The following is a 24930-nucleotide window of genomic DNA, read 5'->3' as shown; positions in this document are numbered from 1 at the left end:
AACTACGAAGTTTGCATTAATCTTTGACGTTTAGTAATGCTTCTTGAATTCTCATTTCTTTCTACGTGGGCCAGAATATCCACAAGACTTTGAAAATTAATTTAAAAAGAATAAAGCGAAAAATATCATACATACGAACAAAAATCACAACACTTTAGCATTTTCTTCGTTACCACATGCGTTTGTTTTAGTTTTTAAGTCGGCCATTAGACAGTGACTGCAGTGCCCCCTATAGTTCGTTGGAGTTGCGAATTGATAAATTTTCACACTTCATTTAAGTAAAATAATGTTAAAAAAAGGAAAAAGTGAACTAACAAATTTAAGCGTTGCTAAACCCTACAGTTAAATGACTAGATTTTTAAGAACTAAATTAAATATTTATAGCCCACATAATAGTAATTTTTTGGATCGAGTAAATGTTTTAGGTTTTAAATTTTATCAAAGTTTTTTTTACTACTTTTAATGAGTTTGAATATTTTCATTAATTTCAGAAAATACCGATGTCGGATATTTCAGTAAAACAAGAGAAGAATTTTTTTTCTTTTTTTTCCAAAAAAAGGGTAGGGAAAAAAACAAAAATACGGCGGCGTGAACTTAAATTTCGAATTCTCTGCATTCCTATAGTCATTAAGGAGGTGAGATGAAAAGCAAAAATGTCTCCTGACTTCCCATTTCGTAACAGAAACAATTTCCCCTCACGCTTTTCGAATGCCTTTTCATTGCTATGGTAACCTCTAATCTAGGAGAAGCGTTTCTATGGCAACAACACGCAGCAAGCAACAAGTTCTTTCAGAAGTTCAGGTAGAGAAAATCTTTTGTGGCAAGATAATTTTTAATAAATGCTCAACATTCAGATTTTTTGGGAGTCTTTCCATGTAAGTAAGAACTTTTATTCTTTTTTTCATATAGTTTACATCCGCAACTTCCTTTATTACTAAAAACATGGGATTCACTGAGAAAATAAGATTGATTTTTGAAGTAAACACTAAAGAAATATTCCTGCAGTCATAATGCGACAACTATTTTGTCTAATTTTTTCTCGCAAACTCATCGTGGTCTAAAGTCATCGCTTTCATTGATCGATATGTTCATTCTAATGATTTTAAGGCTTTTTAAGTAATTCTTTCTCGATAAAAAATATAGATTGATCACAACTGTAGTTGGGCAAAGTTTACTAGCATTGTGAAGACTACGCAGATCCTAATCACAGCATTACGACGCTGCCAGGTTATGTTTGCTCCAACTACATGTGAGTTACAGGGGTGCCCATCCCCCCCAAGTTCAATGCCCCCCCAACTTTTCTTAACCCTCTTTCTTTTTTTATTTTTAGCTTTCTTTTTTTAATTTGATTTATTTAAAAATAAATTAATTTATTATTAAATTTTTTAAATGTATTTATTTTTAAACTTATTTATTTGTTTATTTATTTTTAATTATTATTTTATTAGAAAGTTCTGTACTACACCAATAAAATACACACACACGCAGCAACTAATAACTAAATGAAATAAAATATGAACAGAATAAAATAAAGTAAAATAAATAATACGATTTAAAAATAAATCAATAAATGAATTTAAATAAGTAAATTTAAAAAAATTTCAAATCCCTCCCCCCAAACATTTTGATGACGCAACCTGCGCCATAATCCCCCCCCCCTGTGGGCACCCCTGGGAGTTAAATCGTATGTTTTGACTGTAATCATGTCATTTTTGATTGTAGAAATTATCATACAAATACATCACTATCTACAAAGACAGTGCTACATTTTAACCACAAAAAATGTGAACCACGCTAGACTTTAAAATAATCACTTGCCTTTCGCCACCTCTGGAGACTAAAGGTCTTAGTCTAGCGGCTTAGTTTAACTAACATTCAACCGAAATTTTTTTAAATAAAAATGGTCCTGGAAAAAGTGGGTATTAATGATAAAATAGAGGCTCTTAATGTAAAAGTGTTTGCAGGCTACTGGCGACAAATTAGAAACTTGAATTTTTTAGACCTAAACGCGCAGTGAATCAATGAACAATGAATCTGTGTAACATTCAATCTAAGTCCAATTGACAACGAATTGCTACACACTTTGATTGAAGAAGAAAAGTTTTTATTGACTAAACGTATCATTCAGTGGGGTAGATAGAAATAAAAATAAATGGTGGATAAAGCTAGTTTTAGTCCTTTTGTTCGGTCAAAAGTGAATAATTTGAGTTTTGGAGATGGCTATATCCGTAAATTCTCCACTCAAATCCCCCTCCCCCCTCTCGCCCCGGCAACGACCCAAGTACTATTCATGTTTTAAAACTTTGAGTTTTAATTTTTCGTAACAAACTATTTTTCGAAATTTTGCTTTTTGCGTTATTAAGCAGAAATATTTAGGCATTTTTATTGAAAATTTAATAAGACAATATCTACCCTAGTAACAAAAGTAGTCGAAACGATGAGTGGAGAAAAAAGATTTCTCGGTCTAACTAAAAATCCTATACTTAAAAAAATAAAATGTATAAAAAAATAAAATGATTAACTTTTCAAGCCCCTTAGTAAATTTTCCAAAAAAAAAAAAAAAAAAAGCATAATTTATTGAATCTCATGACACTAGAAAGTCACCCGTTAAGTTATGACAGGTGAAAATTGCTTCTACATTTGAACGAGCCTTTGTCTGTTCGGTGATATTTTCATAGTTGAAAATGTAACCCTAACTCCAATGGATTAACCCTAAACTCCAGTAGTAGCGTTCATAGTTGACCGCTTTTTCGTTTCTTCATTTCCCTGAAATGTCACAGTCTCACCAGTAAAACTGTTAAGTCACCGGATCCAGTACAGGCTTTTCACAATAAAGCCTTTCCCTGCAGGTTAAACATTACCAAAACACATTATCAAATTATCATGCCGTGGCGCGAGTTTCATTGTTGAAACATGTAGGTTACTCGATCATCGGCTATTATTTATACGAGGATAAGACACAAAACACATGTAACCGAAACACTTTGTATTCTGATATTTCTACTCAGACTGATTCGCGAATTTGATTTAGAATCGTTAAGAATTTGCCAATCAATGCTTCGTCAAAAAGAATTTCAGAACCTACTAATTGAACGAGAAAAGGGTGAATTTCCTTACCACGGCAACGGCAGGGGAAGCTAGCAATTCGGTTGACGGGACAACAGCAAAATATGCGATGTTCACGAGAACGTAGACACAAGTAACTAGCGGCAGTCCAATCCAGATAGCTCTCGGAAGATTTCTGCAGATAAAAGAAATTAAAGTAGGATTAAATCAGTAACTAAAAGTAGTAAATAGTTAAATTGTCATTAGAGCATTTGTTGTTGTGTTTTAAATTTTACTGCCATTTGAATTTTGCTATCAAAGCAGGGGAGGGGCCCAAAGGGAGGGATTATGATGTAAGTTGCGTGGGGGGGGGGATATTTTAATTTTTTAAAATTATTTATTTAAATTTATTTATAGATTTCTTTTTTATTCAAATTATTTATTTTATTTTATTCTGTTTATATTTCATTTATTTATTCAGTTTGTGTGTGTTTGTATGTGGTATGTCATTGGCGGTAGCACAGAACCTTTCTAATAAAATAATAATTAAAAATAAATAAATAAATATTTTTAAAAAAATGAACAAAATTTCACATGAAATGACCCACGTCTCTACGTCTCTAATGATGGGAGGGGGGGGGGAGCTGAAATGATCGCAAATTTAAAAACATAGGTAACAAGAAACAGGTCCATGAACCAAAAACACACCAAACGTATCAAAAGAGGGAAAGAAGCGCAAACGAAGGGAAGACACAAGATTGGAAAAGCCACTTTACGCAAAAAAGAGAAGAAAGAGAAGAGAAATAAGCAAGAAAGAGTACCATCATGGCTGCCAAAAAGGAAAGAAAACATTGTTAATCTTTTTTTTTTTTAATATTTACTGTTTGTTATCCACATTCCAACTGACATAAAAAACTTTTTTATTTGCAGGAAAATTAAAGGCGCGGGTGGATTTTTGCCCCCGAAATTGAAAATAAATACGAAGACGTCGACAGATTAATTACGCTAGAATTAGAATTCCAAAATCGATTTAAAACAAAAAAGCATATCTAAAGTATAGCCAGGTCCGTCTATAAAGGGAATTAGTTAAGAAGGTGCAATTAACTACCCTCCTTCCGGCCTTGAGAAGTTACTTTATTAACAGATAAGTGGACGTGTTTTATTTTTGCATTGAACTTATATCGTTTGTTCCCTCCCCCCTGGAAAGATTAGAATTGATGGGTCTGGAAACAGTAAAATACGATTAATACGTTTTGTTATCCTCCTCTCGAATTTAATTAAAAAAAAAAAAAAAGAAGAAAGGGCAACTTTTGATGTTGACAATTGTCATGAGATTTTCTCAAAGACATACTATTATTTGTCTTTTAAAATCAAATCCGTTTTCTCTACTCTCAAAGTATTTACCATAGTTCATACTTAATGAGTTTGCATTTTTTATCATCATCAAAATGTATGTGGGTCAATTTTAGAAGCAACTAAAAAAAATTGTAATATGGACTTCAAGAAGTCCTAAAAAACAATTGCATTAATTTTCAGTTGCACCAAACTGGTGCCAGACTGCTCAACTTTCTTTTCGCTGAGTAATAGTTTAAAGATTCTGGAAAACAATCTGAAATCACAAAGGAAAACGAAACCAACACCTCATAAAGGGTAACCTTATCCTTGATTTGGCATTGAGTGCCTACTGATGCAGAAACCTACATTTCCGTGAAAACCGACAAGAGATCATACGGTAACTGACACTCGTTTACCTGCAGTCATGCACGAACACACCGAAAGGACTCTTTCGCCCATATCTATTACTCAATTAACATGTTCTTTGCAATGGGTGTGTTGCTTTTTTTTTTTTCTAATTTCATTATAAACGAAATTACACTTTCAAAACTCAAGACATAATTTGCATAGAGCTTTTAAGCCGTAATTTTTTATTCAAACATGTCGCTACCAATATGCCGAAGGCGCAGATCAGTTTTTTTTTTGGACATTTTTCTTGTCACGAATCGAGGAAGTGCGAAGCAAAGGGATGTAAATGATAAAATTAAAACTTTGTAGATAATCAGTGCAAATGGTAGATGAGCCCCTCATCTGTCTTGGGGCTCAAGAGATAGTATATGGTCTTTGGTACTGTTATTGGTGTAGCACAGTACTTTTCTAATAAAATATTAATGATAATTAAAAATAAATTAAAAATATTAAAAAATAAATTAAAAAATATTTTTAAAAATAAATTTAAAAATATTTTTAAAAAATAAATAAAAACTATTTTTTGAAAATAAATTAATAAAAAATATTTTTAAAAATAAATAAAATAAAAAAGAAAGCTAAAAATAAAAAATAAAAAGAGAAAAAGGGGTTGAGAAAAATTTTTGGGGGGGGGGGAATTTGCGCCATTGAACTTAGGAGGGATGGGCACCCATGGTGGGAAGCAAAGGGATGTAAGTGACAAAACTAAAACTTGGAGATAACCAGTACAAACGATTGGATAACCTCTCTTCTGCTAGTCTCCCTAGTAGGTACTTTAGCACGGCATGATTTACACTTTTCTTTTTTTAAATGAAAGCCTACGTAGGATCTGAACTTTAACGCGGATCTACTCGAAGCTTTAAATTGTCCACTTACATCCCTTTGCTTCTCACTGACTCAATTGGTTCTGAACGCCATGCCTAATGAAATACTTAATTTGAAAAAAAAAAGTTAAACGGTATTTTAATTTCGCTAATCTTTAGAACACTAAAAAAAATTCCGAAACGTCATACTGATTATTTACGTGGAACATTTCTGGATTACACAGATTTTCAGCTACTTCCCCGTAAAATAGCCTTTTCTTTGCTCATTGAATAATGTTGGAAATATGCCTCTGCGCATGCGTCGTCGATCGCAATGAAAACGATTTTTATACTTTAATAGGCGACATTTTGTGAGATGTAAGGCTTTGTTACGATTGAATTTTTCATATTTATCATGAACAGACTCCTCAAAAATATTCTCTCGCCCCCTTTTCAATCCTAGGCCTAGATGCCCGTCCCGTATTTACTGTTCTTAAATCTGGCAACCCTGATTATATAACCCATCCAGGTTGACTAAAAGCTCTCTGGATAGCTTCAGCTTTGAAAAAGAGGTGATTGGTTCTTACTTTCACTTCTTCTGTGGCAATAGTTGAATTGATGCTTTTGGAACTTGCTTAGTAGCTGAGGAAGGTTCGAATTAGCTACATAAAACCTATCGAATTTCCCTTGAAAGTTCCAGATTAGCTTTAACAGTTCAGGTTTCCAGATTTCTCAGACAGAGTCAAGGATAATTTCAGGAAGGTTACTGATTTTTAGCGGAAAACGTTCCTGGGATTTGCGAGATATGTTCCAGGCAGAAATTGGGCACATTAGCTGCCCATTACTTTCCAGAAACGTTTCTGAATCCTTTTTACAGTGAAGCTAGATTCCTTACTGACCCATAATTCTATTTAGGATTCTCAAAACTAAAACTAATGATTCGAGTGTTTCTTGTCACATGCGTTCATATTGCAGGTGAGAATAACTTGAACTATAAAAATAAATAAATAAATAAATAAACATTGAATTTGTTTCTGAATAATTAAGGTTTTACTACCAAGGGTTAGTTTTGAAGAATTATTTTATATGTATTTTTAATGTCTTTTTTTCTTATTTTTAATTGCTTTGTTCAATAGTTGACTACTCCATATTTCTATAAGCTATAGTTTGGTTACGCAGATTTTCCATTCGCACACAAAAAAAAAAGCACCATTGAAGCACAATATTTTAAATTTTGAACCAAAATACATGAAGCTATCATCAAAAAAAAGTTACCTATGCAGTGCAAAACGTGTGCAGTGTCGAACAATTCCAGATACTGTTAAAAATTGTGATGTGTTTTTTTAAAAATACTAATTCAAAATGAAATCGAAAAATATGGTCTAAATGAATTTAATTAAATATTGTAAAAAAAATAATCTAGAAATGATTAAAAATGATCATTTGCTGTTACAGTATCTACGTATCTAAAATAACTGAAACGACATCGCTTTACCTAGGGTAAACTCCCGTCCAATGGCAGCGATTTGGGAGGGCAAACGTCTCTCTCCCCCCCCCCTTTTTATGGTTCATTTATTTTATTTTTCAATTTAGAAACCAAAACTACAAATTATTAAAAAAAAAGCAAAAGTGTCAAAATTTTTAGATTATATATACTTATTTTACTTTGTATATCTGTTCACGAAACATTATTTAGCACAAGCAGTAACTTTTAGTTTATATTTAGATATTAGTAAATCAATTGTTTTACTTAAACAAGCCATACTTGCATAATGAAATTACCAAGTGTTGGTGACATCTCAAAATACTTAGGGGTAAATAATGTAATTCTAATTCATGTCTAAGTATTTCTTCGAGAAGAGTTATGTACATAAGTCATCAAAATCTTAAGAAAAACGTGAGTTAAGCAGTTAGATTTGCATCAATTACCACTCATATGCTCTCAAGACCATCCTTAGCAAAATTCTGTGCTTTTTTCTCCTTCATTTTTTTGCCGCCGCTAAAAATTCTATGGCTTTTACCTGTCGTTTTCTTTTTTTTTTTTTCGCCCCCCCCCCCATTCACTTTTCAGTCGCAATTGCATTTTGCTTGAGTTTTACTCACCTGCTTGAAATCAACACTCCATGACACTTACATAGAAATTTTTAAATACAAATATATCGAGTGTATAAGACAGCGCATATGCATAAAATTGCAATAAAACTGTCGATAGTATTCAGTATAACTTATTAAGATACGTTATAATAAATAATACGTTAAGATAAGCTTGCGAATATATCATGATGTACACGTCTAATTTGGTTTTCGTATGTCTTTATAACTGTCAATAATCTACATGTTTACGCATTCGAAAGAATTTCGAAGCATCATTAGCTTTTTTTTTTAATGTGATTTTACTTTCAAACGCAGTTTGAAGCATCACTAGAGTGAAACCTGTGTGTGTTGACCACTTGCAGTGCACTATTTCAGTGTTCAACTTAAACAGGTGGTCAACTTATAGAGGTGGAATTATATGATATAAATCTAATTCTGTGCCTGAAAAAAGCGGTCAACTTAGACAGGTGGTCAACTTACAAGGGTGGGCAACTTCACAGGTTTTACTGTATTTCTTTTGATGGAAATGCATTTTGCTTGCCGGCTTATGTCGACTTTGATCAGATTTAAGACTTTTACACTAACTTATACATAACACACATGCATATTTATTAATGTTACCAAGTGTTTTTCTTCATGATAATGCTACGTTCAGAATCATAGTGGTAGAAATTCAGGGAATGTCTTACAAATTAAATTGATAAAAATTACAGAATACTTACTTGTACGGGTCTTTCAACTCGCCTGTGACAAAATTTAAGTAATTCCTAAAACAGAATACATCATCTTAGTGTAAATTCTTATTTAAGTTCATTCTACATTATTGTGACAAATTTAATGAAATATTAATCAAAACAAGAAAAAAAAAACTGCCTTGATTTTTGGTTGCTTTCGGATTTGTACTTAAAGAAAATTTGAAGAACTAAGTTTAAGTAATAGTTCATCGTTTTAAGTAACAGCTAGCCCCATATTTTCATGATGTTTAATATTCAATGGTCTTGAATTTAAAGCAACTTTTTTTTTTCTTTCTTTTCTTCTTTTTTCCCTACAAGTAATCAAAAAGTGCCTTATTCCTCTCCCTTGTGTGAAGTCGAGAGGTTAGCGTATAAAATAAAGTCGATTTTGGGCGACTGGAGCCATTTGTAGAAACAAGAGACCCAGCGTTTAAGGTCCAATAGCAACTCGTGATTACGAAAACCAGAATTTGAATTCAAGATGTAAACATTTAAATTATAACTCTTTCTTTCCTTTTTCCAAACGATTATGCAAAATCGTGACATGCCGAAAAGCAATGTGTTTACTCTACTTAAAAAAATCATGCTGTTAAAAAACTGCAACATTAAAAGTCATTTTAAGCTGACAAAATAAAAAAAATAAACAAAACGCACTTAATGAGTTAAACTAAATATCATTTTTACAAAGAAATTCTTAAATTAGATAACGATGCCCCAAACGCATGCAAAAACACTTGCAAACGAGCTGATGTGTGCATCACATGACTTCTTTTACTCCAATTTAATGTCATCTCCCCATTATTGGCAATTTTAATGTGATTCAATTGTTTACCCTCTAAATATCACTAACAGTGGCTAAATTGAAACCAAATTAAAAAAAAAAAAATTGCCAAATTTGTCACCAAGTTGGCGACAAAACTCTGCGACCAAAAGACTGGCGATGTATCGCAAGTGTCCGACAAATTATAACAACACTTGAGTTTACATCGAAATTAACAATGATTTCCCCCCAAAAAGGGGCAAAAGACCCTCTTAGAAACATCCGAATGCAACCAAATGGGAAGGTGCACAACTAGACCCGACAAGGAGTCTACGTACCAAATTTCAACTTTCTAAGACATACCGTTTTTGAGTTATACGAGATACATGCACACATACGCACATATATACGCACGAGAAAATTCGTTGAAATTAACTCGGGGATCGTCAAACTGAATATTTCGGGTGTCATCTATGTGTGGTCGGGTCGGCGAAAAAACTCAACATTCATTCGGGGGTGAGAAAAATGGAAATTAAGGCCAATTTTTGAGTGAAATTTTTTTTCAAGAATACAATATTTCCATTTTGTAAAAGGAAGTAAAAACGTCCAACAATAAAGAATTTTTTTAAAGGAAAAAGCAGGGGTTAAACATTTATTTAAAAGTTTATTTTCTAACACATAATGAGATAAAAGTTTTAATCACTGAGTAGTATTAATCTGATGCGGAATAGAAATGGCACCCAAAAGAGCACGAACATTAGAATTTGTAGCAGCAAAGAGCCTCAGATTATGTACTAAATAAAGGCTATAACGGCTATAACGCAAGTTATAACTAGCTTAGAAGCTCTGAACAAATTTCCTATTATGCAAAATATTCTGCGCTTTTGAATGGCAGCAAAAATTTCAGAATGTTTTAGAATTTTTTTACCATTAGATTTGCGAAATAATGTCAACTGTATTTACATTTATGTCTTCATTAATTAGAGTGCTATAAAAAAAAGGACAGGTCCAAATGGGTATTGTGAAAAATTCTGATTTTTTCAATACCTCGCTTGAGTCCTAACTCCCGACTGTTCTCAAAGCGATAGCATGCAGACACACACAAGGTTGCTTATTAAAACGGTGGCTTAGGGCAAGCAAAGCGCCACTCCCGATGCAAAGAGAAGTAAAGCCAATGGTCATGCCTGGTCAAAAACATATTTATATGTCATTCTATTATAATGTACTATTTAAAGCTATTTACCAAAGTTTGGGAATCAGTCGAAGGATTTATTTATCTTTGCTTAAAATATGGTCAGACAGACAGAGGAACGCATATTATGAAATTCATTATGAGCAAAAATTTATTCTGACAAAACCATTCAATTTTCTATTATTCACTTTCCGTGATTCTTTTTAAATAGACATTTTATGTTGTTGTTCTTGGTAATAATTGCAAATTTAAACACGTATCCTTCATTTTCTTCAAATTTCGTGAAAAGGCCATGTAGTTATTAAGGAAAGAAAAAATTTATCCTTTAAGAGGATTATATAACTTGATTTCAACACGCGACGGCAGTATAAACCGGTCGCTGCGTCAGTTACTTCCGATTACTTTTCGGAGAGAACTATTCTTAACACTTCGCTATCAACCTATTTATGGCTTCCTAGAAACCATACAAGTTGCACTCCTTAAAATTTTTTTTTTTTTTTGCTTTGTTAAAATATTGCCATATATTGAAACAAATGCTAATGGATTGTAATTGCTGATTTCATGCTATAAATTCTTATAGTGCAAATATGTTTTTGTGTTTAATTATCCTTCATTTATAATGTGTCAGTTTTTAATGTTGTGAAAAAGTCCACGGATTTTAATACTTAGTATTTTGTCATCCAGATTTGAAAATCATTCTTCCCCCTATAAGATAATGATAAAAGTTAGGAGAAACTATGCAGCAGTTATTTAGAATAATTTGAGCCATGGTGGATTAACATTTTGCCATGTATTTTAGGACATTTGACTTCAAAAGGAACAATAGAAAGTACTTTGCTGGCCAAACTATAACATCAGTTTCTGTATTTCATTTTACAAAACAAGTGAGCAACGCTGTATTCAGCTGAAGTATGACTGAAAGATTCTGAAATTACTGTTTGGCATCAACTCTCGAGAGCTGATTTGAATTTATCAAAATATCTCGTTCTATCATAGAGTACAGAAATTTTAAAAGAGAGGACACGTGTGTGGTAAAAAGGAGATGAAATTTAAGCCAGAATGCATCGGTGCGAAAATGAGTGAGGTTTTGATAACGTGGTCACTTCGCGAGGACGGTTGATTACCAATCTTGCAAAAGAACCGAATAAAAGGTGGCTGGTGGATTGGTTTACATTTTAATTCACGTTTTCACGTTTTGAAAAATGTGCTTCATGAACTTACAACAATATCTTAACTACCAACTGAGATTCAATAATGCAATGTTTTGAATCAAAATGTATCCACAATCTTTAGCAAGAAACTGATAATCCTGATACATCGGTGCAACTTCCAGCTTCAATTTCTTGGTAAAGCGTGGCCTCTCTATTTTACTCTATGCGTTCTACATTATTGTAAAATATGCAGTTAAATTATGAAAAATGGCGTTCGGCTGCAGACTAAAGGGTTGGTGGTTCTAGATTAACCGAGAGAATGATGTGTTTTTTAACATTAAAAAAAAAACGGCTGTCGCAGGACTGGCCGACAGAAGCCATTTTATTGAACAACATTTATTATTGAAAGTACATTGAAACAACAAATACAATTAAACCTCAGTTACGCAGTTAAACTTATCAATTCAATATTAGCTTCTCTCGGCTTGTCCACTATCCAGTGACTACCCTTTAAAACTGATAATAAAAAACATATCCCACTCAATTGCGCAACGTGAGCTTCACTACAGAAAAATTGTTAAACTACAGATATATTATGTAAATTAAGCTCCGCGCATGCACGGCGGACTTTTGTTACGTCTATTTCTTTTTTCAGTGCAATCCGACTGTCAGTCACTACGTCCCATAAAAATCATAGCTTCAAAAGAGAGAAAGAGAGACAAGAAATAAAAAGAGTTATTTCCGACATGTGGAAAATTTTGTTTTCTGGTTGAAACATTAACCCTTTCCGGGGGCGGACTGGCCCGCGGGCTGATGCGCCCTTAAGCCTGAACCCCCTTTATCATTCAAACATTGTATTTTTTAATTTAATTTATTTTATTTTTTGATGCAACTTCCTTTTTTTTTTTTTTTTTTTTGCTATCCCAATTTCCCGGTATCATGCTGGTTAATCTCTCGACATGTCGACTAAAGAGGGGTAATACAGTAAATTGATTATGTGGAAAGTTCAGTATGTGTATTGTTTATCACTTTTATGCAAGGAAAACGGAATAACACAAACTAAGAATTTATTTTCAAATATATTTACTTTGTAAAGGAACTGAAATAGACAATTTATAAATGTATATAATTGATGCTCGGTTTGCTGATAAATGTAAAAACTAGACTGTAGCTGATATTTTGAATTTACAAATTATAAAATTTTAATTTTTGAAACTACAATTAATTTTAAGTGAAAATTAAACACACACCACACACGCGCATCAAACGCACCAAATTTATTTTGTAGTTTTAAGTTTTCATTTCTATCGGCAGTCACAAGACGGTTTTTTTTTTTTTTTTTTGCCACCTTGTTTTTGTGTTCTTTGGAGGCCAAGATTGGCGCCCTCTTCCGGGACACAGTCCGCCCCTGACCCTTTCAACAAAAGTCTTCAAAAAATTATAGCTTTAGTAGCTTAAATCAAGTTGGTAAAATGGTAAAACCGGTAACTTATTGGTAAAAAGTTCCACTGAAGTATCAGTGTAATCACAGAGAGCCAGTGAGACAAGCACTAAATTCCAAGTTTATTTATACCATGAGGTGTTTTGGAAATGTCTGCGGAACATACGTGTCCCGGTGAGGCCGAAAGTGTAAAGTAAAATAAAAATAAATTCTTCACATTTCGGAAATCCTTCAAAATCGTCAGTATAGCAGAATAACTTTGAACCAGTAATTAGTTTTAAAATATTTTTGCTTAACTTCCGGTAACTTCTCAATACTTAAGGAGTTATTCGTCAATATTATGCCAGTAAATGCAGTAAAACTACTAAAATATTAGTCTACTACATTTACCTCGGTTACTTAATCAGTTTTTCTATATTTCATTTGAATATTCAAAACCGTAAATTGCAAAATATTCATTTCAAATGTTTTTTCCCCTCTAAATTTACTAGGAATTGCTTAAGATTTTCTGAGCACCAAGCTTTATACTTGCCGCAATGTATCGGTTAACAAGTGTGCAAATATCTTCACTGCTTTTCAAATTAACATAAATGAACTAATTATTGTAATTTTTCGACTCATAATAAAAAAATGACAGATTTTTTGATGTGTTAACGACACTTAAGTTGTCAAAAATTATCTGCGAAGATGTTAAAAATTGTTTTGTCCGTTCAGTAATGAAACTTTCAATTTGCATGTCTTCATTTTACTCAATTCATTCTCAAGTTCTGTAGGAAAAGTTCGGATTTTTCTATTACTTTGAAATTGGGTCCTAGCCACGCAGAGTGGTTTGTGCACAAGCATATTTTAAAGGTTTTATATATATATATATATTGCAGTTACTCTTACGTTAACAAAAAACTAATAAAAAAATTTTGCTTGTCAAAAATTTGAACTGAAAGCTTTGAGGTTAGATTTCAGATTTATAAAGCTCTTACAGGGTTCATACTCAATTTGGATAAAAAAATTCCATGACTTTTCCAAGACTCTGTCATGACTTCATTAAAATGTTTATGACCTTGTTACACAAGGAGAATAGTACTACAGTGAAACCTGTGAAGTTGACTACCCTTGTAAGTTGACCACGTGTCTAAGTTGAGCGCTTTTTTCAGGCACGGAATTAGCCCTTATCGTATAAATCAACCTCTGTAAGTTGATCATCTGTTTAAGTAGACCACTAAAGTAGTGCACCGCAAGTGGTCAACTTACACAGGTTTCACTGTATTTAATGTCAAACACGCCAATTTCGGAAATGGGCATTAAAAAAACTTTTAATGAGTGCTACTACCTCATTGGGGCACTCACTTGTGACTGAAAAAACATCAGTGCACATTGCAGAAACTAATAAATTATTCTTATTTGTCTTTATCACGTAAATTCAAATAGTGAATGCAATACACTGACGTTAAATTGTCTAATCAATATTTAATAAATAGGGCAGAATAGTAATGAATGGGACGAAGATTTAATGAGTCATTACTAAGTTTCTAATAATAAATTTACTTCATAAAAACATTGCCCTTTGATGTCAATAGTGCATCTAATTACCCATGTAACTGGACAGCATATTCGTTCATTAAAAAAAAGCTACTTTTTTCAGCAAATTGATTTTTCCAAATCAGATATCTCAGCTGGCCAAAAGAATCAGTTTTGCGAGCTGTATGTTGGGCATTACTGTTTTATAGTATTAAAACTAGTGGTACCCGCACGGCATTGCCCGTATTAGAAAATGAAAAGGTCTTTTGGTTCGCCTGTATATTTACAAATAATGTAAGGTGAATTTTCTCACCAATTGGCTTGTGCCCATGTTACGGTTCCACGTAATGATAATTTCGTAATTTACTCGTCCATCTTATGAGAATTTTGTTCTTAAAATTGGAATAGAAAAAGAACCACGTCGAATTTTCTAATAATCGCTTCGAGGTGCACCACGCTACAAACTAACTTTGTGCCAAATTTCATGAAAATCGGCCGAACGGCCTAGGCGCTATGCGCGTCACAGAGATCCTGACAGACAGAGATATGGACAGACAGAGGGAATTTCAGCTTTATTATTAGTAAAGATTCCCCTATTTCTATGTTCTATCGCCTGACTAAAATCTTTATTTTAAAGTCTTCAACATAAGATAAACTCTGATACATTTAATAATGAACTTTTCACGAGCAGTTGAAATGAACTCCGATGCAATTCAATTACACTTTTTGAGGGGGCGTGGCAAAACCAAGAACGTTAAAATCCACTACCACAGAATATAAAATATAAGAAGTACTGAAAATAATGGTGAGTTCAAAATTAGTGATGCCTCAGTAGTTAAATCACATCACACAAAAAAAGGCGAGCGGCTGTTACAGAAGCGCATGAAATTGGATTCCAAAACTCGGATTTGTTTTTGAGATCGTTCAATTTATATGCAATATTACTAAATCACCCAATATTTCCAGCGCTCTTTTCGTTATGTTATTTTCTTACTACTCAAGACATTTTTACGTGACTTTAAATAAATTTCCATGACATTCCAGGATTTCCATGACCGGTACGAACCCTGGCTCTTGTTTTTCAATCCAAGAGGTTGGAGTTATTCTACTAAAGGTGGCTCAATGAGTTCCGAAACATCTGTACGCTATTTTCACCACAGTGTGCCAAATAAGCTTAGCTTTCTAAAAGGTACTCGTTTGCATTACCATCTAATATAAAAATTATTATTTTAGTATAAAATCTTGCTAAATATAATGGAATACATACCAGCCTCCGTATGCAAAAAGTCCGGAATAGAAAGCTAGGGATATGGATTTTGCAGTGAATTCGCCCTCAAAAGCATTCTCCAAATATTTTGTATGACCTGAAAAATGCTACAGTCAATGCAAACAGTTCAGTATTATAGTCAATCAGAATATTTCATCTTCAAAATCATCAATTTATTTTGTCATTACTATATAAATAGAGCAGAAATATTAACTTATTCATACAGCAAGTTACAAGAGGTTGACTTTGGATGTCCCACATGTAACGGATGCAAATCAATTAAATTTTAAAAATAAAAATTATTGAATAAAAATATAACTGTGTCTGAAGTATTTTCGTATAAAATTAAAAGATTTAAAAAAAAATGCTTAGCCCTTTTTAATCTTTACTAATAATAAAGCTGAAAGTCTCTCTGTCCGGAGAATGTCTGGATGTCTGTAGGATGTCTGCGCCTAGACCGTTCGGCCGATTTTCATGAAATTTGGCACAAAGTTAGTTTGTAGCATGGGGGTGTGCACCTCGAAGCTATTTTTCAAAAATTCGATGTGGTTCTTTTTCTATTCCAATTTTAAGAACAAAACTATCATAAGATGGTCGAGTAAATTACGAAATTATCATAACGTGGAACCGTAACATGGGTACAAGCCAATTGGCAAGAAAATTCACCATGCATTATTTGTTCACCATGCATTTCGCCAGACAGGCGAACCAAAAGACCTTTTAATTTTTCTATTACGGGCGAAGCCGTGCGGGTACCACTAGTTAAAATATAAAGAGATATGAGGAAATGTTGGTGAAATTTAATCGTCTGACTGTCCCGCACGCGACGGTGAAATAGCCCTGTTTTGTAACAAAATTACATAGGATTGTTTCTCGCGAACTTTTTATCATTCATAATTCAGTTGCAGTGGTGTTCGACTGGCGCTCCAAGTTTCAGAGTGAAGATGTTTAGAGAGAGTATGTGGCAACCCTTTCTCACGCCAGCACGAAAATGGTTTTTACCACGTGACAAGCACTCACCGCGATGTAGCTTAGCATGTGTTTCTACGAGGGAGAGTTGTTTTAAAACAAAATGGTCTCTTATTGTTCTGCATTTGGATGTAAGGAAAAACCGCCCCCCCCCCCCAAGGGAGGACCAATAACATTCCACTAGTAAGTTTTTACTTTAATAATATCTCAGTTATTTATTAACTTATTGGTTTTATTAGCTAAAAATAGAGTTAGAAAGCCAATTATCGCTTTTCTGGCGAAAAGCATTTTATATATTACCAAAACTAACAGATTCCACAAATATTTTAAAAGTTTCTTCAGCATTTAACGTAGACACACAAAGAATAAATGCGCAATTTCAACTAGAAAATGAAACAGAACAAAACAAAGAATGCGACTCCATAATAAATTTTGAAAGCTTAAACAGATCTCACTGATGTTGTATCATCGAAAAAAGTTCTGAAACGTTTTGAGTGCATTGGTGAAATGTGTAAAGATTCTTGCACTGCAGACTTAATTTCAGGAAAAAATAGGGGGGGGGGCTTAAAAAGCCTGGGAAAGCCGTAGTAATCTTGTGCAGAATAGCTGAAAGAAGTTTCCGACGAGCACAAGTTGTAGGAAAATTGCGCAACTACAATACTATGTCGTTACTTTTGTCGTATTATTTCCAGGAAATCCAGCCTAACATTTTTCCTGAACTTTTGAAACACGCGAAAAACCAAACCCCACTTGAAAATCATCGAATATTTTTAATAAAATTTAATTTATTTGAATATTTAAAAATTAGGCTACACTATTATGCGAAAGAAATAACTGAAAAACTCCAGGATAGGAGAATTAGAAGGAAAATACAAAAGAAATACTATTTAAGGGTAAGTGAAACTGTAAGTAAAATTGTATTTTTTTTTTTTTTTTTTTTTGTATGAATTATCAATAGTGATTCGAAGTGTCCACGAGGGGGGGGGGGAGTTATTGCACAAAATAAGCTAATGAAATTTTTAGCGGAAGGTTATTTTAACGGGGTCTTTTTTTCGGGGGGGGGGGGGAGGACTACGTGGCATTTGAGGCGGTGCTTTTGGAGGGATGGGCACCTCCATCATTATGGATTTATGATTCTGGTTAGTGTACTCAAATAATTAATAACGAATAAGTTGTATATTTCATTTCTGATAAACTAGAAGTGCTTCTGTCTGGTTTTTTGTTCTAAATAAAATTTAGATAGTAAATATTGCAATCGTGTGTTTTATTTTAAATGAAATACTCTCTCAGTATTCTATTGTATTATTTGCATAGGACATTATGACTGCTTTCTGGTAAATTCATAAGCATTCATTGCAATTTTTTGACATTTTTAGAAACTAATTTGGAACAAGTAGAAAATTTATTTTCCCATTTGCCGTTCCTCAATTATGCCTGTAGCAGACTGTGTTTATAAGTTGAAGGCCATTCATTAATTACGTAAGGATCATTTTGGCAATTTTCGACCTCCCCCCTCTACCCCCTGTAAGGGTAAGTTAGATTTTTCAAACCCCTCCCCCTATTTTTACGTAAGATTCCATTTCGTTTTTCAAAACAAAAAATGTTGTTTGAAAAGGATCAGTTACACTGAAACTTCCTGTTTGACGTTCAAAGATTTTTTTTTTCAAATATATTATATGATGCGATATTGATAAAAACTGAAACATACTATGATGGTGCAATTCTATTATTATATTTTATACTATTCATTCTTTATAAAACAAGTAATTAACAGCTCCTCCTTATACATGTTTTAATTCCAGACGCAAATGAAATATGATCCCTGAAAACCACTTGGCCGCCCGATTTCTAATATAAATATCGGTTTGGAATATAATACGTATGAATGGGTTTGCTCCCCCCCCCCGAATTAAGGGTGTGTAGAGATTTTTCTAGTCTCCCTCCTCCTCGGGACCCTTACCTAATCAATGAATGCCCCCTTGCAAGTAATCTTTAAAAGATTTCAAGAAGCGGAAAGATTAAAATTGTCAATCTATCGCTTGCAAACACTCGCCAATAAATCTAGGGCGCCAAGGAGCAAGAAGTTTGATGCTCCCCACGTGACCCTATGCAGGAGTTTTACGTTTAATAAAAAAAACTAATGTTTGCCGTATTCATAATTCAGTCCTCGCTATTTTAACTCGATAGGTGAATATAGTTTCACTTTTAACTTTACAAACTAGAAAATCACCGCTCAAGGTATGACGGGTGAAAATTGCTTTTACATTTGAATGAAGCAATTGTCAGTTTGGTGATACTTTGATAGCTGAAATTTTTAACCCTAACTCTAGTGGATGAACCCTAAACTCCAGTAGAGTGTTCCTTGTTTACCATTTTTACGTTTCTTCATCATCCTAAAATGGCTATTACCAGTAAAACAGTCAAGTTACCGGATCCAGTTCAGCCCTGTCAAAATAAAGCATTTCCCTGCATGTCAAATATTATAAAATTATGTCGTAGCGCGAGTGTCATTGTTGATGATGTCAGCGTTACTCGATCATTCGCTGTTATATATATGAGTATTTGATCCGAACAAACGGGAACCGGATAATAGCCCAGTCAATGAAAGTAAAAAAATAGGATTTGTCGCAACTAATTTAGGGAAAGCTGAATTTTTGCAGGATGTTAGCAAATAAAGTATACACTAAAAAAATACAAAGTCCCGACCCCCACCCCTCTTGCTTTCTTCTCCACCCCCCTCCGAAACATTGCAAGAGCAGTACTATGATTATACGTTTTTCGTGTCGCAACTAATTAGGGGAAAGCTGAATTTTGGCATGGAATGCATTGTAACAATATTTCAGACCAAGCCAACAAACTGTTAAATGACCCCTTCTAACAGAAAAATTGTAGTTATAATAACTTTATGTCTTTTTTTTTTTTTTTTTAAATGCAATCTGTTTTTCAGAAACCAGTTGCTACATAGTCCTCGAGTTGTAACATTTCGCAAAACAACGGTTCACACTGATCACTTTCATGGGCCGGATGTGGCCCGTGGAACGTAGGTTGGGCACCACTGGTTTATAATATTGTAAGAAGTGAAATAAAAAGGAATACTTCGGTATCATCATTAGTTTTCCAGCTGTAAGCGTATAATAATAATACTGCTATTGTAATGTTTCAGACGGGGTGGGGGGGGGAGCAATAGCGGTAGGGGCTTTGTGTTTTTTTTTTAGTGTATACGTAGTATATCAACATCTTGAAGAAAAAAATCAGCTTTCCCCTATTTAGTTGGGACACGAAAAGCATATAATCATAGTACTGCTCTTGCAATGTTTCGGAAGGGGGGGGGGAGAAAGAGGAATGGGGGTCGGGACTTTGTCTTATTTTAGTGTATACTTTTTGTACTAACATCTTGAAAAACATCCGCTTTCTCCAAATTAGTTGCTTGACGAAAAGCGCATAATCATAGTACTGCTCTTGCAATGTTTCGGAGGGGGTGGGGAGGAAAGCAAGAGGGGTGTGGATCGGGGTTTTGTACTTTTTTAAAGAATACATTACGTATTAACATCCTGCTAAACTTCAGCTTTCTCTTAATTAGTTGCGACACAAAAAGCGCAAAAAGCGTATAATCATAGTACTATTCTTGCAATGTTTCGGAGGGGGTGGGGGAGAAAGCAAGAGGGGTAGAGGTCGGGACTTTGTATTTTTTTAGTGTACACTTTATGTACTAACAACCTGCAAAAATTTAGCTTTCCCTAAATTAGTTGCGACACAAAACCTTTATTGACTGGGCTATAAACCAGATTCCATTGTGTTTTCCATTCAGTGGTGTACCTACGGAATCTAGCACCCCTAGTGAACAAAAGAAATTGCGCCCCCCCCCCATGCCGTTCTGATGGGAAGTCACGAGAGGTCTCTGACCTCCCAAAAAAACTTTTCTTAAGCAGAAAATTTTAATCTATTGATTCGGCAAATGTGGGGATAATATTAAAACTTCGATGTTATTTTTTCTTTTTTAAATTACCTTCAATGATGCCACATATTTAATCTCATTAGATGTTAAAAATGTTTAATGTGTACACTAACTCGTATTTTATACCTCGGTACAATTGAAATTTCCTTCCCGAAAAATTTAGTTCGGAGAACCCCTGCCTCCCTCCACCATTTCACATAAATTCAACAAAATCAATATTTGCTATTCGTTAGTACTATTTTTTTTATCCATTTTGAGTTGGCTAAAACTTTGTTCACAAGAAGCTACCGTAACAGGAAGGATTCGATAAATTTTAAGTGTGATTTTAATGTTTGGACAAGTGTCTTCCAGCGAAAGATTTTCGATCTTTTCTAGCAGATCCAGAGTTTTTTTAAGCAATTTTATTGTACTTGGCCTGATTGTCACGGAAAAATCTGAGGCCTGCTTTTACTTTTATCTCAGGATCTAGAACACTTAGAGACTTCGGGATTTCATTAAATGATTCGCTTAATCTTAAGATACAACTTAACGCTAAAAAATTCAATTTTAAAATAAAATTATCTTTTCGTTTAGGATGGAAAACAACAAATTTCATGTAATTTCCCCATCAAATGTTAAATATAAAACCCATTATTATACATTTTGTTGTCTTACAACAGCAATATTAATCATAATAAATATTTTGAATCAAAGTTTATCTGGAGCAAGCACGAAATTTATCCACTATCATTGCTTTCTTAGGATTTTTATTTTCGTCTATGTCAATAATCGAAAACGGGGCTAAGTAAAGACACATATTAGGATCTTTATCACGAATATCTTGTATGTTGTGAAACATGAATTAGTTTCAAAAACCTTTAATATTTGAATGGTGTCAACTAAATTAGCACACAAACAAATCCAAGAGGGGGACAATTATTAATTTTTAGTTCCAAATGCTTAGACACGTATATGTTTTTTTTTCCTTTAGTATAAAGCATTTATATGAAAAATCGTGATGGTTACATTATTCTATTTCTGAAATACATTTACAATGAAAAAAAAAACACAATAACAGAATTAAAAAAAAAATACTAAGCACTTTTCATAATGCACTCAAAAGGACAAAATAACTTGTCTAGGTCAGAAAAGGACAATATTTAATGCTCCTAGTGTTTTTAATTATTCCAAGAAAATGACTCTACAAAGGAGGAAAAGAGCGGCTCAAGTCATTTCAAACCAAACTTTCTCAGAAAAATATGCATGCTTCGACACTCAAATTTATGACAGAAAGTTAGATAATGATAAAAAAAAAATTCTCTACCTGACTTAATCCGCACTTTTCTTCGTTTGTGGAGTCATTTTCTTGGAATAATTGGAATCAATACACGCAGATATTTTTTTATTATTTTTTTTTTCTCATTCATACACAAGTTCCAGGTTACAAGACGTCCATTTGAGCTATGAACAAAACAACATACCATAAGATTATACCGCTTTAATAGATGGAAGTCTTTTAAAAAATCAAGCTTTTTTGAAACTTGGTAACGAGTGTCTGTAATTTTTATTGTTATGTTTGCTTCCAACTTTAGTTCTGAGAACGGTTAAACAAAAATCCGTAGTTTTGATACTATCACGATATTTGTCTTCAATGAAACTTTAAACAACTGAAAAATCCCCAATGAAATAAAAATCACACCCCGTTTGAACCATATCCTTCAACACCTGAAACAAAATTTTATGCGACCACTTCTCAAAAGCGAAAGGCAAGCCTGAAACTAATACCCAACTTAAGTCTTATCGGAGTCATGGCTTCATAGGTTATGCTCATGAAGAAAAGCATTCTGTTTTATCAGGCCAAAGAAGTGAAATTCTCATGAAAAATTCATGTACTCTGGACCATTCATCACGTTGCACATGATGTGACTTTACCACTATGAGGTCTTGCTTATTTTTATGGCTTAAATTCGAGATGAGATTGTTAACTCTACGGATTTTGACTTATGAAATTTAAATATTTCTTCACAAATAGATAAGGTTGCGGGTAGACCTGCTGCGCACATTTGGAACGACCGTGAAGAGTTTTTTTTTTTAAATTCCTTTAGCTTGGCATTTTTTTAATCTTGTAGAACAGTGAAGACGTGTTTTAGTAAAAGATATTTTGCTCACATCCATAACTTGCTAAGATTGTTAATAACGTCAGATATTGTAAGAGCAAATTAATGGCTGCTTGCGTAATGTTCGAGTTTCATCTCTAAACTATTCGCAACTCCAATAAACTACAGGGGGCGCTTCAGCCACTGTCTAATGGCGGATGAAAAAGGTAAAAAAACAAATGCTGTAACTTATAGCTTGATTTGACTCTTAGTGAATGATAGTAACTTTTCAGCGTGTTTGTGGAAAGTTTTCTTTTCTATTCTTCTGAAATTACATTACACCATAAACTGTCTGAAACCTGTAATTTATTCCAAAGAAAACACGTGGAATGGAATGTTTTACCCTTTTCTTTACTTTAGTATTGTTAATCAGCGGAAAGTAGCATATTCGAGCTCTGGAGTTGTGAATAATTTGAGAGTACTGAAATGATTTTCAATCTTGCAGAGAAATGTGGGAAAGTGAAATGGTGAAATATTTACTCTGCTTTTAGCGCCACATATCTAGTAGTATTTTAACTATAAAGCAACCCATGTTGTTCAACCCAGTCAAAAAAAAGTTACCCCTGGAAATCATAGAATATGAAAATGCAAGCAATTTAAGAAAATGATACTCATATTTAAATAATTTATTGCATGTCAAAAATAATTTTAATTTACGAAATGATAAAGTTATTGTTATTAACATTTTAAATAATAATTGAGCCCTACTAATATTCGGTGAAGTATTTATTTGTTTGATAGTAAGCTTATATACTTGTATTTTAAATGCTTTGTTGAGTTAGTCAAGTGCATGTAGGGCAAACTGGATGGGGCAAAGTGAAATATAGTTCGTGTTCTTTACTTATTCAATCTTTTATAAAATCACTTATGTCTTCATTTACTTATTATTTTATTTACATTTTCATCACATAACAATAATTCCCTTATTTATTCATTCACTTATTTTTTTATTCATTCACTTTTTTTTACCTACTTATTTTTCTCACATTTTATATAAATATTATTATGTTTTTAATAATCGAATAGAAATTATTCCATCAGAAAAACATTTTACGTTTTCACTTTGCCCCCCTCCCCCCCCCAAAAAAAAGGTAAGTTTTTCAGCTTTTTTGGGACGCTCAAATTTACTGTAGTAACCTTAATGGTTTAATTTTGTCTCATATTCCCCTATTTTTAATAGCTTCTCGGAAGTTCGTTTTTTTAATTTAATGTTCTTACAATTTGCGTTCCTGGTGGTTTTTACATTGCTTTTTAAGCTTTTAAATATATGAACAGTCTGTACTTTTCTGTAAGGAATTCAATTCTTATTTTTTTTTTTTTTTCGAAAAAATGCTAAGGAGGATTCCCAACCTGAGTGCCGTAGGAAGATGCGAATGGTGTCGTCAAGTGTCCGTGGTAACGTTAGATGAGTGCGCCAAATAAGACCATGAATCCCAATACGGCTATAAGCCCATTTTTTGATGTAGCAACCATTAGAAATTTTGCATAAGTGTTATAATTTTGTAAAGCGTGTACTCAATAGTTGTCCAATTATTTCTTCAACATAAGTTCTCATAAACAGTTTCATAGTATCTTTCGAACTAAATTTGCTAGATCGTGACTTCATCGTCATCAGAAAGCTTAACTAATGGTAAAGCGTCATCAAAAAGCAGTTTTTAGTTACTAGCAAGGACGTAGCCAAGGGGGGGGTCCATGGGGTCCGGACCCCCCCCCCCTTCCCGAAAGACCCTTCTCCTTTTTTCTCAGTTGTTGCATCTCGCATGAACAAAATTTTTCCGAAAGATAATGATTTTATAAAACGCAGCATTCTCTCCCCTTAAATATTCCCAGTAATCGGCAATTTTCTCAGCGCTTGAGTCAATTCAGAACACGAGAACCTCGTGCAACAACTGCAGGTTCCCAATTTTCGTCTGCTTTTTGCTGTGTCACCTACTCCGTCCGAAACGGGGAAATGTCCCTTTCGACTTTCAAACCAGCTGGTCCTGTGACCTTGAAATTCAGCCCCTCTCCTTGGTCCATCAAATTGCCATTGGCAAAGTAAAAACAAGCATTTATTGCCACTTCCGCTGTATCCCACAGGCTCATTGGCGTGGTTTTCTTTATTTCTTTCTCTTTTCTTTTTGGAT

At 33.6% G+C, this 24930-nt stretch overlaps 1 protein-coding gene across 1 annotated transcript in view; it reads right to left on the bottom strand.

Annotated features, from left to right (window-relative positions):
- The window catches only part of LOC129219666 (large neutral amino acids transporter small subunit 2-like), a 93942-nt gene that overhangs the window by 43880 nt on the left and 25132 nt on the right, over window positions 1–24930 (bottom strand). Inside the window, exons 3-5 of the mRNA XM_054853942.1 lie at window positions 15746–15842; window positions 8408–8452; window positions 3118–3241 (exon numbers count right to left, since the gene is read on the bottom strand). Of these exons, the coding sequence (XP_054709917.1) occupies window positions 3118–3241; window positions 8408–8452; window positions 15746–15842 (266 nt within the window). The remainder of the gene's footprint in view (window positions 1–3117; window positions 3242–8407; window positions 8453–15745; window positions 15843–24930) is intronic.

Source organism: Uloborus diversus, chromosome 4, assembly GCF_026930045.1.
Source record: "Uloborus diversus isolate 005 chromosome 4, Udiv.v.3.1, whole genome shotgun sequence".
Classification (NCBI taxonomy): Eukaryota; Metazoa; Arthropoda; class Arachnida; order Araneae; family Uloboridae; genus Uloborus; species Uloborus diversus.
The sequence above is the reverse complement of the archived record's forward strand: the minus strand, read 5'-3'. Positions and strand labels throughout refer to the sequence as shown.